At 41.3% G+C, this 18,028-nt stretch overlaps 1 protein-coding gene and 1 long non-coding RNA gene across 5 annotated transcripts in view; both read left to right on the forward strand.

The window, feature by feature from the left end:
* LOC112235430 (guanine nucleotide-binding protein G(i) subunit alpha-3-like) overlaps positions 1-12,673 on the forward strand; it is a 68,338-nt gene extending 55,665 nt beyond the window's left edge. Inside the window, exons 6-9 of one of the 4 annotated variants that reach the window (XM_042299771.1) lie at positions 2,892-3,021; positions 3,436-3,589; positions 10,056-10,264; positions 11,707-12,673. In XM_042299771.1, the coding sequence (XP_042155705.1) occupies positions 2,892-3,021; positions 3,436-3,589; positions 10,056-10,246 (475 nt within the window). In that variant the 3' untranslated portion in view covers positions 10,247-10,264; positions 11,707-12,673. Of the gene's footprint in view, positions 1-2,891; positions 3,022-3,435; positions 3,590-9,433; positions 9,623-9,695; positions 9,746-10,055; positions 10,265-11,706 lie in introns of those variants that run through there. The other 3 variants (XM_042299772.1, XM_042299773.1, XM_042299774.1) reach the window with 3 other exon arrangements.
* Positions 12,674-13,914: 1,241 nt separating this feature from the next.
* On the forward strand, positions 13,915-17,838 carry LOC121839653. The gene is made up of 2 exons (XR_006079145.1): positions 13,915-14,343; positions 16,007-17,838. It is a non-coding gene; the product is annotated as an uncharacterized LOC121839653 (long non-coding RNA).
* Positions 17,839-18,028: the final 190 nt, after the last annotated feature.

Here is an 18,028-nt window from a genome sequence, read left to right on the forward strand (position 1 = left end):
TCTACTGTTTATCAGTAACCTGATCTGGAATAGAGTTCCATGTAGTCGTGGCTCTATGTCGTAATGTGCGCCTCCCATAGTCTGTTCTGAACTTGGGGACTGTGAAGAGACCTCTGGTGGCATGTCTTGTGGGGTATGCATGGGTGTCCGAGCTGTGTGCTAGTATTTTAAAACAGACAGTTTTACCTACCTCGGTAATCTCTCTTCCACTTTGAGCCATGAGAGATTGACATGCATGTCATTAATGTTGGCTCTCCGTGTACTTTTAAGGGCCAGCCGTGCTGCCTTGTTCTGAGCCAACTGCAATTTTCCTAAGTCCCTCTTTGTGACACCTGGCCACACTACTGAACAGTAATCTTGGTGTGACAAGACCAGGGCCTGTAGGACCTGCCTTGTTGATAGTGTTGTTTAGAAGGTAGAAACTAGGGCCTATAGGACCTGCCTTGTTGATAGTGCTGTTAAGAAGGGAGAAACTAGGGCCTATATGACCTGCCTTGTTGATAGTGTTGTTTAGAAGGTAGAAACTAGGGCCTATAGGACCTGCCTTGTTGATAGTGTTGTTAAGAAGGTAGAAACTAGGGCCTGTAGGACCTGCCTTGTTGATAGTGTTGTTGAGAAGGTAGAAACTAGGGCCTGTAGGACCTGCCTTGTTGATAGTGTTGTTGAGAAGGTAGAAACTAGGGCCTGTAGGACCTGCCTTGTTGATAGTGCTGTTAAGAAGGTAGAAACTAGGGCCTATAGGACCTGCCTTGTTGATAGTGTTGTTGAGAAGGTAGAAACTAGGGCCTGTAGGACCTGCCTTGTTGATAGTGCTGTTAAGAAGGTAGAAACTAGGGCCTGTAGGACCTGCCTTGTTGATAGTGTTGTTTAGAAGGTAGAAACTAGGGCCTGTAGGACCTGCCTTGTTGATAGTCTTGTTTAGAAGGTAGAAACTAGGGCCTATAGGACCTGCCTTGTTGATAGTGTTGTTTAGAAGGTAGAAACTAGGGCCTGTAGGACCTGCCTTGTTGATAGTGTTGTTTAGAAGGTAGAATCTAGGGCCTGTAGGACCTGCCTTGTTGATAGCGTTGTTAAGAAGGTAGAAACTAGGGCCTATAGGACCTGCCTTGTTGATAGTGTTGTTAAGAAGGTAGAAACTAGGGCCTGTAGGACCTGCCTTGTTGATAGTGTTGTTTAGAAGGCAGAGCAGCGGTTTATTATGGACAGACCTCTCCCCATCTTAGCTACTGTTGTATCAATATGTTTTGACCATGACAATTTACAATCCAGGGTTACTCCAAGCAATTTAGTCACCGCGACTTGATGAATGTTCACATTGTTCATTACGAGATGTAGTTGAGGTTTAGGGATTAGCGAATGATTTGTCCCAAATACAATACTTTTAGTTTTGGAAATATTTAGGGCTAACTTATTCCTTGCTAACCATTCTGAAAGTAACTGCAGCTCTTTGTGAAGTGTTGCAGTCATTTCAGTCGCTGTAGTAGCTGACTTGTTGAGTCATCCGCATACATAGATGAAAAAGTCATTAACGTAGTTGGCCATATCAGTGGGTTTTGTTATGAATGAACCATCTGATTCAATAAATGATGGCGCCGATTTGTTTTTTTCCCCGCAAAATTTCATTTAAGGTGCTCCAAAGCTTTTTACTATCATTCTTTATATAATTTATCTTTGTTTCATTGTCTAGTTTATTTTTATTTTTTATTTAGCTTCGTCACATGATTTCTTAATCTGCAGTACGTTTGCCAATCAGTTGTGCTGCCAGTTACAAAGTGGTGAGGACAAAGTCTGTTCATGCGGATGATATGTTCAGCAACGTTTTATTTCCTAGAAATGTCTGGGACGACTGCATTGTCTGGGCTAATGCAGGCAGGGGCATATGTTGTCTGTCGGTCTGTGTGTTATTTCAGTTGAGTTACTCAGTGTAAACTTGTCCTCTACTGTCTGGGACCATGGTGGGGTACAGGTGCAGAAGTTAGCCTGAATGAGCTAAACACACTGTCTGGGACCGTGGTGGGGTACAGGTGCAGAAGTTAGCCTGAATAAGCTAAACACACTTTCTGGGACCGTGGTGCATGGTGGGGTACAGGTGCACCTGTCTGGGGACCGTGGTGCATGGTGGGGTACAGGTGCAGATGTTAGCCTGAATGAGCTAAACACACTGTCTGGGACCTTGGTGCATGGTGGGGTACAGGTGCAGAAGTTAGCCTGAATGAGCTAAACACACTGTCTGGGACCGTGGTGCATGGTGGGGTACAGGTGCAGAAGTTAGCCTGAATGAGCTAAACACACTGTCTGGGACCGTGTGCATGGTGGGGTACAGGTGCAGAAGTTAGCCTGAATGAGCTAAACACACTGTCTGGGACCGTGGTGCGGTACAGGTGCAGATGTTAGCCTGAATGAGCTAAACACACTTTCTGGGACCGTGGTGCATGGTGGGGTACAGGTGCAGAAGTTAGCCTGAATGAGCTAAACACACTGTCTGGGACCGTGGTGCATGGTGGGGTACAGGTGCAGAAGTTAGCCTGAATGAGCTAAACACACTGTCTGGGACCGTGGTGCATGGTGGGGTACAGGTGCAGAAGTTAGCCTGAATGAGCTAAACACACTGTCTGGGACCGTGGTGCATGGTGGGGTACAGGTGCAGAAGTTAGCCTGAATGAGCTAAACACACTGTCTGGGACCGTGGTGCATGGTGGGGTACAGGTGCAGATGTTAGCCTGAATTAGTTCAAGTAAAACTAGTGAAAAGTGCATGCAATCTTGGTCATCCAATCCAATCTTGTCAAATCTATCAATTGTTATACTGTATGTTTCCCTTCACACTGCGGTACCTCCCCTCCTGAACCTTACGTTGACCTGATCCTGCTGGGTGTCACTGTTTCACCCCAGAATGTTTGACGTGGGCGGCCAGCGGTCGGAGAGGAAGAAGTGGATCCACTGCTTTGAGGGAGTGACCTCCATCATCTTCTGTGTGGCGCTCAGCGACTATGACCTGGTTTTGGCAGAGGACGAAGAGATGGTAAGGAGAAAAGAGGTGGAGAGGGGTGAGAGAGAAGGGAGACCGGGGAGAGAGTGAGGGGTGAGGAGGGAGGGTGTGATGGACATAATCTTCTGTATGGCGCTCAGCGACTATGACCTGGTGTTGGCAGAGGACGAAGAGGGGTGAGGAAGGGTGACGGGGTTCAATTCAGGCAGAAGAATGTGGTGAAGGGGGAGGTAGAGGAGGGGAGGGGGATGGGCGGTGTCAGTTCAGTCTCCAGAGGAAGTGTGAGGGAGCTGTCCCTCACTCAAATCTCTCACCTCCTTTTCAAAACGTCTCGGTGCTACCCGGCTCAGGATGCTTAGCATTTTCATTCGTTTATAGCATTAGTATTTACGTAACTTACCACCCGGCCCGGGTCCTATTAATGAACCGTCCTGTCCTCCCCTACAGAACCGTATGCATGAGAGCATGAAGCTGTTTGACTCCATCTGCAACAACAAGTGGTTCACAGACACCTCCGTCATCCTGTTCCTCAACAAGAAGGATCTGTTTGAGGAGAAGATCGGCAGGAGTCCACTCACCATCTGTTACCCCGAGTACGCAGGTGAGGATCAGACACGTTGAGTAGTACACACACACACACACACACACACACACACACCAAATACATGATGTAAAATATTTGGAAGTGTTGTAGGGGTTCCTGATTTAAATAGGAGTTTGTGTACTTTTTTAAAAGCCAAAGGCATTGTTGTTTTTGTTAGATATTTTGGGGTCATTCCATTAGCAACCTAAATAAAGGATATTTAGATAGCCACTGTTAGCTTTTTTTCTGAACTTTGCTTTGGCTTGCCTTTCTACTACCGAGATATATATATATATATATATATAGGTAACTGCCTAAATAAAGGAAACGCCAACATGAAGTTTCTTAATGGGCGTTTGGTTCATCACGAGCCAGAACAGCTTCAACGCACCTTGGCATGGATTCTACAAGCGTCTGGAAATCTATTGGAGTGGGGCGACACCCATTCTCCACAAGAAATTCCATCATTTGGTGTTTTGTTGATGGTGGTGGAAAACGCCGTCTCAGACAACGCTCCAGAATCTCCCCTAAGTGTTCCATCGGGTTGAGATCTGGTGACTGAGAGATGGCCACGGCATATGGTTTACATCGTTTTCATGCTCATCAAACCATTCAGTGATCACTCGTGCCCTGTAGATGGGGGCATAGCCATATTAGCAAAAATAATGGCCCTAAGCATGATGGGATGTTAATTACTTCATTAACTCAGGAACCACATCTGTGTGGAAGCACCTGCTTTCAATATATACTGAACAAAAATATAAACGCAACATGTAAAGTGTTGGTTTCATGAGCTGAAATAAAATCTACCAGAAATGTTCCATACTAGAGGTCGACCAATTAATCGGCATGGCCGATTAATTAGGGCCGATTTAGGGGCCTCCCGGGTGGGAGCAGCACCAGCTGTGCCATCAGAGACCCTGGGTTCGCGCCCAGGCTCTGTCGTAACTGGGAGGTCCGTGGGGCAACGCACAATTGGCCTAGCGTCGTCCGGGTTAGGGAGGGTTTGGCAGGTAAGGATGTCCTTGTTTTATTGCGCACCAGCGACTCCTGTGGCGGGCCGGGCGCAGTGCGCGCTAACCAAGGTTGCCAGGTGCACGTGTTTCCTCCGACACATTGGTGCGGCTGGCTTCCGGGTTGGATGCGCGCTGTGTAAAGAAGCAGTGCGGCTTGGTTGGGTTGTGTATCGGAGGACGCATGACTTTCAACCTTCGTCTCTCCTGAGCCCGTACGGGAGTTGTAGCGATGAGACAAGATAGTAGCTACTACAACAATTGGATACCATGAAATTGGGGAGAAAAAGGAGTAAAAAAAATATATATATAACAATTTGGGCCGATTTCAAGTTTTCGGTAATCTGCATTTTTGGACGCCAATTGCATTGCATTCCACGAGGAGACTGCGTGGCAGGCTGACCACCTGTTACACGAGTGCAGCAAGGAGCCAAGGTAAGTTGCTAGCTAGCATTAAATTTATCTTATAAAAAACAATCAATCTTTACATAATCACTAGTCACACATGGTTGATGATATTACTAGTTTAGTTTGTCCTGCGTTGCATATAATCAATTTGCAGCCTGTTAAATTATCATCGAATCACAGCCTAGTTCGACAAACGGGTGATGATTTAACAAGCGCATTCACGAAAAAAGCACGGTCTTAGCACCAATGTACATCAATGTCTTTCTTAAAATCAATACATAAGCTAAAATAAATTCATGTTAGCAGGCAATATTAACTAGGGAAATTGTGTCACTTCTCTTGTGTTCTGTGCAAGCAGAGTCAGGGTATATGCAGCAGTTTGGGCCACCTGGCTCGTTGCGAACTGTGTGAAGAGCATTTCTTCCTAACAAAGACCGTAATTAATTTGCCAGAATTTTACATAATTATGACATAACATTGAAGGTTGTGCAACGTAACAGGAATATTTAGACTTATGGATGCCACCCGTTAGATAAAATACGTAACAGTTCTGTATTTCACATTACTTCCGACAGAGATGGCCGCCTCGCTTCGCGTTCCTTGATCTGATTTGATTTGATTTGATTTGAAAGAATAAACGTTTTGTTTTCAAAATGATAGTTTCCATATTTGACCATATTAATGACCAAAGGCTCGTATTTCTGTGTTTATTATATTATAATTAAGTCTATGATTTGATATTTGATAGAACAGTCTGGCTGGGCGGTGGTAGGCAGCAGCAGACTCGTACGCATTCATTCAAACATCGCTTTCCTGCATTTGCCAGCAGCTCTCCACAATGCTTGAAGCACAGCGCTGTTTATGACTTCAAGCCTATCAACACCCGAGATTAGGCTGGCAACACTATAGTGCCTATAAGAACATCCAATAGTCAAAGGTATATGAAATACAAATGTTATAGAGAGAAATAGTCCTGTAATAACTACAACCTAAAACTTCTTACCTGGGAATATTGAAGACTCATGTTAAAAGGAACCAGCAGTTTTCATATGTTCTCATGTTCTGAGCAAGGAACTGAAACGTTAGCTTTCTTACATGGCACATATTGCACTTTTACTTTCTTCTCCATCACTGTTTTTGCATTATTTAAACCAAATTGAACATTTACTTTTTATGTATGTATTATATTAAGTTAAAATAAGTGTTCATTCAGTGTTGTATTTGTCATTATTACAATATATATATCAAAATATATAAATCGGCCAATTTATATATATATATATCGGCTTTTTTTGATCCTCCAATAATCGGTATCAAAAAAATCATAATCGGTCGACCTCTATTCCATACGCACAAAAAGCTTATTTTTTTCTCAAATGTTGTGCACCAATGTGTGTACACATGATTTATTTAATTTGCAGTACGTTTACCAATCAGTTGGGCTTGCCAGTTACATCCGGCTTCTTCACCTGCGGGATTGTCTGAGGGGGGGAAAATTCATTCAGATTGGCTGCGCCCCTGCCCAGTCATGTGAAATCCATAGATTAGGTCCTAATGAATTTATTTAAATTGATTTCCTTCTATGAACTGTAACTCAGTAAAATCTTTGAAATTGTTGCATGTTGCGTTTATATTTTTTTGTTCAATGTACTTTTAAAAATAATTTACTCCAGTTTCTATTATGTTGGCAGATACCTGTATTTTTGTTGACATTGGCTCAGTGACAGTCTTCAAATACCCTTTTTACGGTCTATATATATAAGGCGTTTTTTCTTACCTTTCGTATAGGGGCGGAAGGGTAGCCTAGTGGTTAGAGCATTGGACTAGTAACCGAAAGGTTGCAAGTTCAAATCCCCGAGCTGACAAGGTACAAAATCTGTCGTTCTGCCCCTGAACAGGCAGTTACCCCACTGTTCCTAGGCCGTCATTGAAAATAAGAATTTGTTCTTAACATAAAAAAATAGTATGTGTTCATTTTTGGATGTCAATCACTCAATTCGTATTATATGTTACGAATTTGCAAAACGTAGCTGGCTAGCGTTAGTTAGGTTAGGGTTAGGGGTCAAGGTTTTGTTTGGGTGTTAGGTTAAAGGGAAAGGTTAGCTACAAGGGTTAGGGAAGGGTTAGCTAACATGCTAAGTAGTTGAAAAGTTGCTAAAATGCTAAAGTTGTCTGTGATGAGATTCAAACTCACAACCTTTGGGTTGTGGGTTATAGCTAAAAGGCATTAAGTAGCTGAAAAGTTGTTAATTAGTTATAATGCTAAAGTTGTTCGTTTAGTATGTTACTTGTAGTCTGAGACCAGGCTGCTAATACTAACCATACAGACAGAGAGAGACGGCTACAGAGCTTAATGCCTCTAATACTAACCAGACAGACAGACCAATACAGAGTTTAATACCTCTAATACTAACCAGACAGACAGACCAATACAGAGCTTAATACCTCTAATACTAACCAGACAAACATACCATACAGACAGGTTTTTTTTTCAGCAATTGCGCAGTTTTAGAGGCTACCCTCTTGGCTGCAGAGACTGTTTTTAAGCTAATTTACTGCAATTCTACACAAAATTGCAGTTTCAAACACAGAGACACAGACACAGCGTTTATTACCTCTAATACTAACCAGACAGACAGACCAATACAGAGTTTAATGCCTCTAATACTAACCAGACAGACAGACCAATACAGAGTTTAATGCCTCTAATACTAACCAGACAGACCAATACAGAGTTTAATGCCTCTAATACTAACCAGACAGACCAATACAGAGTTTAATGCCTCTAATACTAACCAGACAGACAGACCAATACAGAGTTTAATGCCTCTAATACTAACCAGACAGACAGACCAATACAGAGTTTAATGCCTCTAATACTAACCAGACAGACAGACCAATACAGAGTTTAATGCCTCTAATACTAACCAGACAGACAGACCAATACAGAGTTTAATGCCTCTAATACTAACCAGACAGACAGACCAATACAGAGTTTAATGCCTCTAATACTAACCAGACAGACAGACCAATACAGAGTTTAATGCCTCTAATACTAACCAGACAGACAGACCAATACAGAGTTTAATGCCTCTAATACTAACCAGACAGACAGACCAATACAGAGTTTAATGCCTCTAATACTAACCAGACAGACAGACCAATACAGAGACCAATTTTAATGCCTCTAATACTAACCAGACAGACAGACCAATACAGAGTTTAATGCCTCTAATACTAACCAGACAGACAGACCAATACAGAGTTTAATGCCTCTAATACTAACCAGACAGACTAATACTAACCAGACAGACCAATACAGAGTTTTAATGCCTCTAATACTAACCAGACAGACAGACCAATACAGAGTTTAATGCCTCTAATACTAACCAGACAGACAGACCAATACAGAGTTTAATGCCTCTAATACTAACCAGACAGACCAATACAGAGTTTAATGCCTCTAATACTAACCAGACAGACAGACCAATACAGAGTTTAATGCCTCTAATACTAACCAGACAGACAGACCAATACAGAGTTTAATGCCTCTAATACTAACCAGACAGACAGACCAATACAGAGTTTAATGCCTCTAATACTAACCAGACAGACAGACCAATACAGAGTTTAATGCCTCTAATACTAACCAGACAGACAGACCAATACAGAGTTTAATGCCTCTAATACTAACCAGACAGACAGACCAATACAGAGTTTAATGCCTCTAATACTAACCAGACAGACAGACCAATACAGAGTTTAATGCCTCTAATACTAACCAGACAGACAGACCAATACAGAGTTTAATGCCTCTAATACTAACCAGACAGACAGACCAATACAGAGTTTAATGCCTCTAATACTAACCAGACAGACAGACCAATACAGAGTTTAATGCCTCTAATACTAACCAGACAGACAGACCAATACAGAGTTTAATGCCTCTAATACTAACCAGACAGACAGACCAATACAGAGTTTAATGCCTCTAATACTAACCAGACAGACAGACCAATACAGAGTTTAATGCCTCTAATACTAACCAGATATGGATATAACCCTTAGTCTCTGAATAATTGAATCCAACTCTATTAGATCACTTCAGAATAGGTGTTTTAAATATGTATGTATCCCTCCTTTCTGAGGCGTGTCAGTTTGGATAAGCCAGACCTCTCTCTTCGTCCTGATCCACTCTGACGAGTCGTCCTGTTTATAGGATTTAAGGAGACAAGGGAATGCGCTGTAGAATAGAGTAGGTTGATTAGTTAGGGAGTTGTACTGAATGAGGTTTCTCCTCGGTATTAGTTGTAGAGTAGTAGTAAACGTTTAAAATATATGTATAATGCACAGAATTGGTAACTATTTTTATGTCTTTGTTTTTTTTGTTTATGTTGATTTAGAGGTTCATGGTGTCCCATTTCCTCACCAATGCTGCCTGGTGCCAGTACATATGAGGGTGGCAGCCTACATCCAGTGCACTGCAGTACCCATAATGCACTATTATTATTACAGGTGCCAGTACATAATGGAGGGTGGTGGCCTACATCCAGTGTAGTACATTATCCATAATGCTCTTGTTCTGATATCTGTCTCCTCACCAACCCAAGTACCAGTACATATGAGGAGGCTGCAGCCTATATCTAGTGTACTACAGTACCCATAATGCATTATTATTGTTGTTGTTATTATTATTATTACAGGTGCCAGTACATATGAGGCAGCAGCCTATATCTAATGTACTACAGTACCCATAATGCATTATTATTGTTGTTGTTGTTATTATTATTATTACAGGTGCCAGTACATATGAGGCAGCAGCCTACATCTAGTGTATTACAGTACCCATAATGTATTATTATTGTTGTTGTTGTTGTTGTTATTATTACAGGTGCCAGTACATATGAGGTGGCTGCAGCCTTTATCTAGTGTACTACAGTACCCATAATGCATTATTATTGTTGTTGTTGTATTATTATTATTACAGGTGCCAGTACATATGAGGAGGCAGCAGCCTATATCTAGTGTCATACATTACCCATAATGCATTATTATTATTACAGGTGCCAGTACATATGAGGAGGCAGCAGCCTATATCCAGTGTCAGTTTGAGGATCTCAACAGGAGGAAGGGCACTAAAGAGATCTACACCCACTTCACATGCGCCACCGACACCAAGAACGTCCAGTTCGTGTTTGACGCCGTCACAGACGTCATCATCAAGATCAACCTCAAGGAGTGTGGACTCTACTGAGGTGACAGGGATCTTCAAGTCAGTGACCTTTGATCTTTCTAGTTACTGAATCCCTGTAAAAAATGTCCTAGACTTGGTATTGGTTAAAGGTGCAGATCCTAGACCTGGTATTCAAATAAAATAAAATCTAACTGTATTTGTCACATGCGCCGAATACAACAACTGTAGACCTTACCGGGAAATGCGTACTTACAAGCCCTGGTGTTTGTTTAAGGTTCAGGTCCTAGACCTGGTATTGGTTTAAGGTGCAGGTCCTAGACCTGGTATTGGTTGAAGGTGCAGGTCCTAGACCTGGTATTGGTTGAAGGTGCAGGTCCTAGACCTGGTATTGGTTGAAGGTGCAGGTCCTAGACCTGGTATTGGTTGAAGGTGCAGGTCCTAGACCTGGTATTGGTTGAAGGTGCAGGTCCTAGACCTGGTGTTGGTTGAAGGTGCAGGTCCTAGACCTGGTGTTGGTTGAAGGTGCAGGTCCTAGACCTGGTGTTGGTTGATTATAAACCCTCTTAGGCTTCACTCCCCCCTCTCTGAGATATCTTAGGCCTCACTCCCCCCTCTCTGAGATATCTTAGGCCTCACTCACCCCTATCTGAGATATCTACCGCAGCCCTCATCCTCCACATACAACACCCGTTCTGCCAGTCACATTCTGTTAAAAGTCCCCAAAGCACACACATCCCTGGGTCGCTGGTCTTTTCAGTTTGCTGCAGCTAGAGACTGGAACGAGCTGCAACAAACACTCAACACTTGACAGTTTTATCGCTCTTAATTCAAAGACTCAATCATGGACACTCTGACTGACAGTTGTGTCTGCTTTGTGTGATTGTTGTTGTTGTCTCTACGTTCTTGCCCTTTGTGCTGTTGTCTGTGCCCAATAATGTTTGTACCCTGTTTTGTGCTGTGACTATGTTGTGCTGCTACCATGTTGTTGTCATGTTGTGTTGCTAACTTACTGTGATGTTGTCTTAGATATCTCTCTATGTAGTGTTGTCTCTTGCCGTGATGTGTGTTTTGTCCTATATCTTTTATTTAATTTTATTTATTTTTAATCCCAGCCCCCGTCCCCGCAGGAGACCTTTTGTTAGGCCGTCATTATAAATAAGAATTTGTTCTTCACTGAGGTTCGAGGCTTTGGCAGAGTTTTATAATGGGGCTTTGGCAGAGTTTTATAATGGGGCTTTGGCAGAGTTTTATAATGGGGCTTTAGCAGAGTTTTATAATGGGGCTTTAGCAGAGTTTTATAATGGGGCTTTGGCAGAGTTTTATAATGGGGCTTTGGCAGAGTTTTATAATGGGGCTTTGGCAGAGTTTTATAATGGGGCTTTGGCAGAGTTTTATAATGGGGCTTTGGCAGAGTTTTATAATGGGGCTTTGGCAGAGTTTTATAATAGGGCTTTGGCAGAGTTTTATAATGGGGCTTTGGCAGAGTTTTTATCCTGTTCCTCTCTCTTCATCCTTTGTAGGTGTCTGGTGAGCCTCATGGGAGGGGATGATGACTTGGGATGTTTGCATTAGATGATCGTAGAAGATTATAGAAAGTAGAACCGGAGACTGAGACTGTTCGTTACCACACTGCATGCAGCACCTGATGAATGCTGCATTTTGGGATTTGGTTCCTGTTTTTTTTTTCTCTGAGGATTTTCCTCCATGTTCAACACTCTGATGCACACCGAGGAGCAGGACAGAACTGAACTGTGGATAAAATCTTCACTAGTGAAACACTCCCTGTGACGTCTATGGGAACTGCCAAGTCCGACTACAGAGCACTTCTGTTTTTAGTTCCAGATCATGTATATGGAGTGACGTGATGTTTTTATGACATTTGGTGATTAACCAACAAATCCCACAGATAATCCTTGGCTAGTTCCCAAATGGCAACCTAATTCCTTATGTAGTGCACTATTTTTAACCATCCCTTCTCTTCATTCCAGTGCTCACATCTATAGATTGACACACTACTGGTATATATGAAACAAAAAGGACCCAATCATCAAGCTGAATATCTCTCATCGTAATATTTCACGATTCGTTATGTTTATTTTTTTCACCAATCTGTTTGCATTCGTTCACTGAGTCATATGCCTCATTTCATTTCCCATTTTTAAAAAAAAACATGTATTTTATAGCTTGTTATTTGTATTAAGTAGTTGAAATAGTTTATTTTTCATTTTGGTATTTCTTTAGATTATCAGATAGAAATAAATGCAATCTATGAGTATGGTTAATGGTCTGAAGTTGGCGTATGGATCAGGAATTCATGTGATAGATTTGACCTGCACCTACTCTTAACTCTTCACAGTTTTGAGATTTTAATCAGCCATATTTTCATGAATTAAATAGTCTTGTGTAGACTTTAACATGAGGTTTCACTTAGGCTACAATCCTTATTTCTGATTCTTAAAAAATAAAATTAAAAATGTAGAAAATGGACCACTTTGTATTGAACAATATTTTTATATTTAGGACTCTTGTTCACTACCGCACATTATTGTACATGTATTGATGATTGTCAAGTGAGATTAATAACTGTATCACAACACTTTATAAGACAATAAGTATTGATTACCTGCATGAAAGAGAATTTTGGAATCCACAGCTTGATATTTTATAGCCTTTTATAATTAATTCTGATGTATATTTTTTAATTCAAAGTGATTCTTAAAATCCTGTGAATTTCAGTGAATGAATGAACTGACCCAGAAACAAGATGTGTGACAAAATGTCTTGTTACAGAGGGGGAAGATACGCCTCTAATACTTGACTGACTGGAGTGTAATGCCTCTAATACTTGACTGACTGACTGACTGACTGACTGGAGTGTAATGCCTCTAATACTTGACTGACTGACTGGAGTGTAATGCCTCTAATACTTGACTGACTGACTGACTGACTGACTGGAGTTTGATGCCTCTAATACTTGACTGACTGACTGATTGACTGACTGGAGTTTGATGCCTCTAATACTTGACTGACTGACTGATTGACAGACTGGAGTTTGATGCCTCTAATACTTGACTGACTGACTGACTGATTGACTGACTGGAGTTTGATGCCTCTAATACTTGACTGACTGACTGATTGACTGACTGGAGTTTGATGCCTCTAATACTAATACTGATTGACTGACTGGAGTTTAATGCCTCTAATACTTGACTGACTGACTGATTGACTGACTGGAGTTTGATGCCTCTAATACTTGACTGACTGACTGATTGACTGACTGGAGTTTGATGCCTCTAATACTTGACTGACTGACTGATTGACTGGAGTTTGATGCCTCTAATACTTGACTGACTGACTGACTGACTGATTGACTGATTGACTGGCTGGAGTTTAATGCCTCTAATACTTATTTTCCACCATAATTTGCAAATAAATTCATTAAAAAATCCTACAATGTGATTTTCTGGATTTTTTTTCTTCTTATTTTGTCTGTCATAGTTGAAGTGTACCTAATGATGAAAATTACAGACGTCTCTCATCTTTTTAAGTGGGAGAACTTGCACAATTGGTGGCTGACTAAATACTTTTTTGCCCCACTGTATGTATCCCTCCTTTCTGAGGCGTGTCAGTTTGGATAAGCCAGTTTGGACTCTCTTAGTCCTTATCCACTCTGATGAGTCGTCCTGACGAGTACATAATGGAGGGTGGTAGCATGGAGGGTGGTAGCCTACATCCAGTGTACTACATGACCCATAATGCTCTTGTTCTGATATCTGTCTCCTCACCAACCCAAGTGCCAGTACATATGAGGAGGCTGCAGCCTATATCTAGTGTACTACAGTACCCATAATGCATTATTATTGTTGTTGTTGTTATTATTACAGGTGCCAGTACATAGGAGGCAGCAGCATATATCTAGTGTACTACACTACCCATAATGCATTATTATTATTACAGGTGCCAGTACATATGAGGAGGCAGCAGCCTATATCCAGTGTCAGTTTGAGGATCTCAACAGGAGGAAGGGCACTAAAGAGATCTACACCCACTTCACATGCGCCACCGACACCAAGAACGTCCAGTTCGTGTTTGACGCCGTCATCATCAAGATCAACCTAATGGAGTGTAAACTCTGCTGAGGTGACAGGGATCTTCAAGTCAGTGACATTTGATCTTTGTCGTTACTGAATCCCTGTAAAAAATATCCTAGACTTGGTATTGGTTAAAGGTGCAGATCCTAGACCTGGTATTCAAATAAAATAAAATCTAACTGTATTTGTCACATGCGCAGAATACAACAACTGTAGACCTTACCTGGAAATGCGTACTTACAAGCCCTGGTGTTGGTTTAAGGTTCAGGTCCTAGACTTAGTATTGGTTGAAGGTTCAGGTCCTAGACTTAGTATTGGTTGAAGGTGCAGGTCCTAGACCTGGTATTGGTTGAAGGTGCAGGTCCTAGACCTGGTATTGGTTGAAGGTGCAGGTCCTAGACCTGGTATTGGTTGAAGGTGCAGGTCCTAGACCTGGTATTGGTTGAAGGTGCAGGTCCTAGACCTGGTATTGGTTGAAGGTGCAGGTCCTAGACCTGGTATTGGTTGAAGGTGCAGGTCCTAGACCTGGTATTGGTTGAAGGTGCAGGTCCTAGACCTGGTATTGGTTGAAGGTGCAAGTCCTAGACCTGGTATTGGTTGAAGGTACAGGTCCTAGACCTGGTATTGGTTGAAGGTGTACAGATGTTTATTTATAAACCCTCTTAGGCCTCACTCAAACCCTATCTGAGATATCTTAGGCCTCACTCACCCCTATCTGAGATATCTTAGGCCTCACTCCCCCTATCTGAGATATCTACCGCAGCCCTCATCCTCCACATACAACACCCGTTCTGCCAGTCACATTCTGTTAAAAGTCCCCAAAGCACACACATCCCTGGGTCGCTGGTCTTTTCAGTTTGCTGCAGCTAGAGACTGGAACGAGCTGCAACAAACACTCAACACTTGACAGTTTTATCGCTCTTAATTCAAAGACTCAATCATGGACACTCTGACTGACAGTTGTGTCTGCTTTGTGTGATTGTTGTTGTTGTCTCTACGTTCTTGCCCTTTGTGCTGTTGTCTGTGCCCAATAATGTTTGTACCCTGTTTTGTGCTGTGACTATGTTGTGCTGCTACCATGTTGTTGTCATGTTGTGTTGCTAACTTACTGTGATGTTGTCTTAGATATCTCTCTATGTAGTGTTGTCTCTTGCCGTGATGTGTGTTTTGTCCTATATCTTTTATTTAATTTTATTTATTTTTAATCCCAGCCCCCGTCCCCGCAGGAGACCTTTTGTTAGGCCGTCATTATAAATAAGAATTTGTTCTTCACTGAGGTTCGAGGCTTTGGCTTTTATAATGGGGCTTTGGCAGAGTTTTATAATGGGGCTTTGGAGTTTTATAATGGGGCTTTAGCAGAGTTTTATAATGGGGCTTTGGCAGAGTTTTATAATGGGGCTTTGGCAGAGTTTTATAATGGGGCTTTGGCAGAGTTTTATAATGGGGCTTTAGCAGAGTTTTATAATGGGGCTTTGGCAGAGTTTTATAATGGGGCTTTGGCAGAGTTTTATATAATGGGGCTTTGGCAGAGTTTTATAATGGGGCTTTGGCAGAGTTTTATAATGGGGCTTTGGCAGAGTTTTATATAATGGGGCTTTGGCAGAGTTTTATATAATTTTATAATGGGGCTTTGGCAGAGTTTTATAATGGGGCTTTGGCAGAGTTTTATAATTTTATAATGGGCTTTGGCAGAGTTTTTATCCTGTTCCTCTCTCTTCATCCTTTGTAGGTGTCTGGTGAGCCTCATGGGAGGGGATGATGACTTGGGATGTTTGCATTAGATGATCGTAGAAGATTATAGAAAGTAGAACCGGAGACTGAGACTGTTCGTTACCACACTGCATGCAGCACCTGATGAATGCTGCATTTTGGGATTTGGTTCCTGTTTTTTTTTTCTCCGAGAGGATTTTCCTCCATGTTCAACACTCTGATGCACACCGAGGAGCAGGACAGAACTGAACTGTGGGTAAAATCTTCACTAGTGAAACACTCCCTGTGACGTCTATGGGAACTGCCAAGTCCGACTACAGAGCACTTCTGTTTTTAGTTCCAGATCATGTATATGGAGTGAAGTGATGTTTTTATGACATTTAGTTGGTGATTAACCAACAAATCCCACAGATAATCCTTGGCTAGTTCCCAAATGGCAACCTAATTCCTTATGTAGTGCACTATTTTTAACCATCCCTTCGCTTCATTCCAGTGCTCACATCTATAGATTGACACACTACTGGTATATATGAAACAAAAAGGACCCAATCATCAAGCTGAATATCTCTCATCGTAATATTTCACGATTCGTTATGTTTATTTTTTTCACCAATCTGTTTGCATTCGTTCACTGAGTCATATGCCTCATTTCATTTCCCATTTTTAAAAAAAACATGTATTTCATAGCTTGTTATTTGTATTAAGTAGTTGAAATAGTTTATTTTTCATTTTGGTATTTCTTTAGATGATCAGATTGCATTTATTTCTATCTATGAGTATGGTTAATGGTCTGAAGTTGGTGTATGGATCAGGAATTCATGTGATAGATTTGACCTGCACCTACTCTTAACTCTTCACAGTTTTGAGATTTTAATCAGCCATATTTTCATGAATTAAATAGTCTTGTGTAGACTTTAACATGAGGTTTCACTTAGGCTACAATCCTTATTTCTGATTCTTAAAAAATAAAATTAAAAATGTAGAAAATGGACCACTTTGTATTGAACAATATTTTTATATTTAGGACTCTTGTTCACTACCGCACATTATTGTACATGTATTGATGATTGTCAAGTGAGATTAATAACTGTATCACAACACTTTATAAGACAATAAGTATTGATTACCTGCATGAAAGAGAATTTTGGAATCCACAGCTTGATATTTTATAGCCTTTTATAATTAATTCAGATGTATATTTTTTAATTCAAAGTGATTTTTCTTAATCCTATGAATTTCAGTGAAAGAATGAACTGACCAAGGATCAAGATCAAGTGTGTAACAAAATGTCTTGTTACCGAGGGGGAAGATGCGCTCAGACCCCACTTGCAGAATGGAGTTTTCCTTGTTCTAATGGCAACTCTGCCTCCGAGGGCAGAAATAAATGTGATTTGGTTAAGTTTAGGCAAGAAGTGAGACACTTAAGTATGTAATTACACGTAATAAAAGGTTATGGGTTGGGTTAGGTTTAAGTAAGAAATATGATTGGTTCGGAACCAAAAAAAACTCCACTGAGCGTTAATTCTGTCCAGAAAACGGTTGCCAAATAGCCACTACCTACTGTATCTGGGATAGACTGTCACCACTTCCCCAAACAATACTATACATTCCAGGGTCATATTCACCATTAGGCCCCCAAACAGAAGAAAATACACTGAAACAGGGAGGGAATACCTGGAAGTCCAATAAGACTTTAATAAGAACTTCTTTGCTCCATTTTGAAACGGTGTGCACTAATGAATACGACCCTGGAGACTGATCAGATGTGGTAACTACATTATGTTTCTGGTTCAGTTTGACTTTGTACAGATGATGTTGTTGATCTTAACACCATTAAATGATGGCACTAAAGCTCTCCGCTCATCTCCATATTTGTCTTTTTGTATTTTGCAATCCAGCCAATGGCAAAGCAGTGCTTGAAGTGGGCTGGTGTTATAATATCAGAACCTGTCATTTTCTACAACTTGAGTACTGGCACCTCATAGAATATTTCCTCTAAAATATAATGAGTACCGGGATCCAAAATGTGTACCGGCACTGT

Source organism: Oncorhynchus tshawytscha, linkage group LG16, assembly GCF_018296145.1.
Source record: "Oncorhynchus tshawytscha isolate Ot180627B linkage group LG16, Otsh_v2.0, whole genome shotgun sequence".
Lineage (NCBI taxonomy): Eukaryota > Metazoa > Chordata > Actinopteri > Salmoniformes > Salmonidae > Oncorhynchus > Oncorhynchus tshawytscha.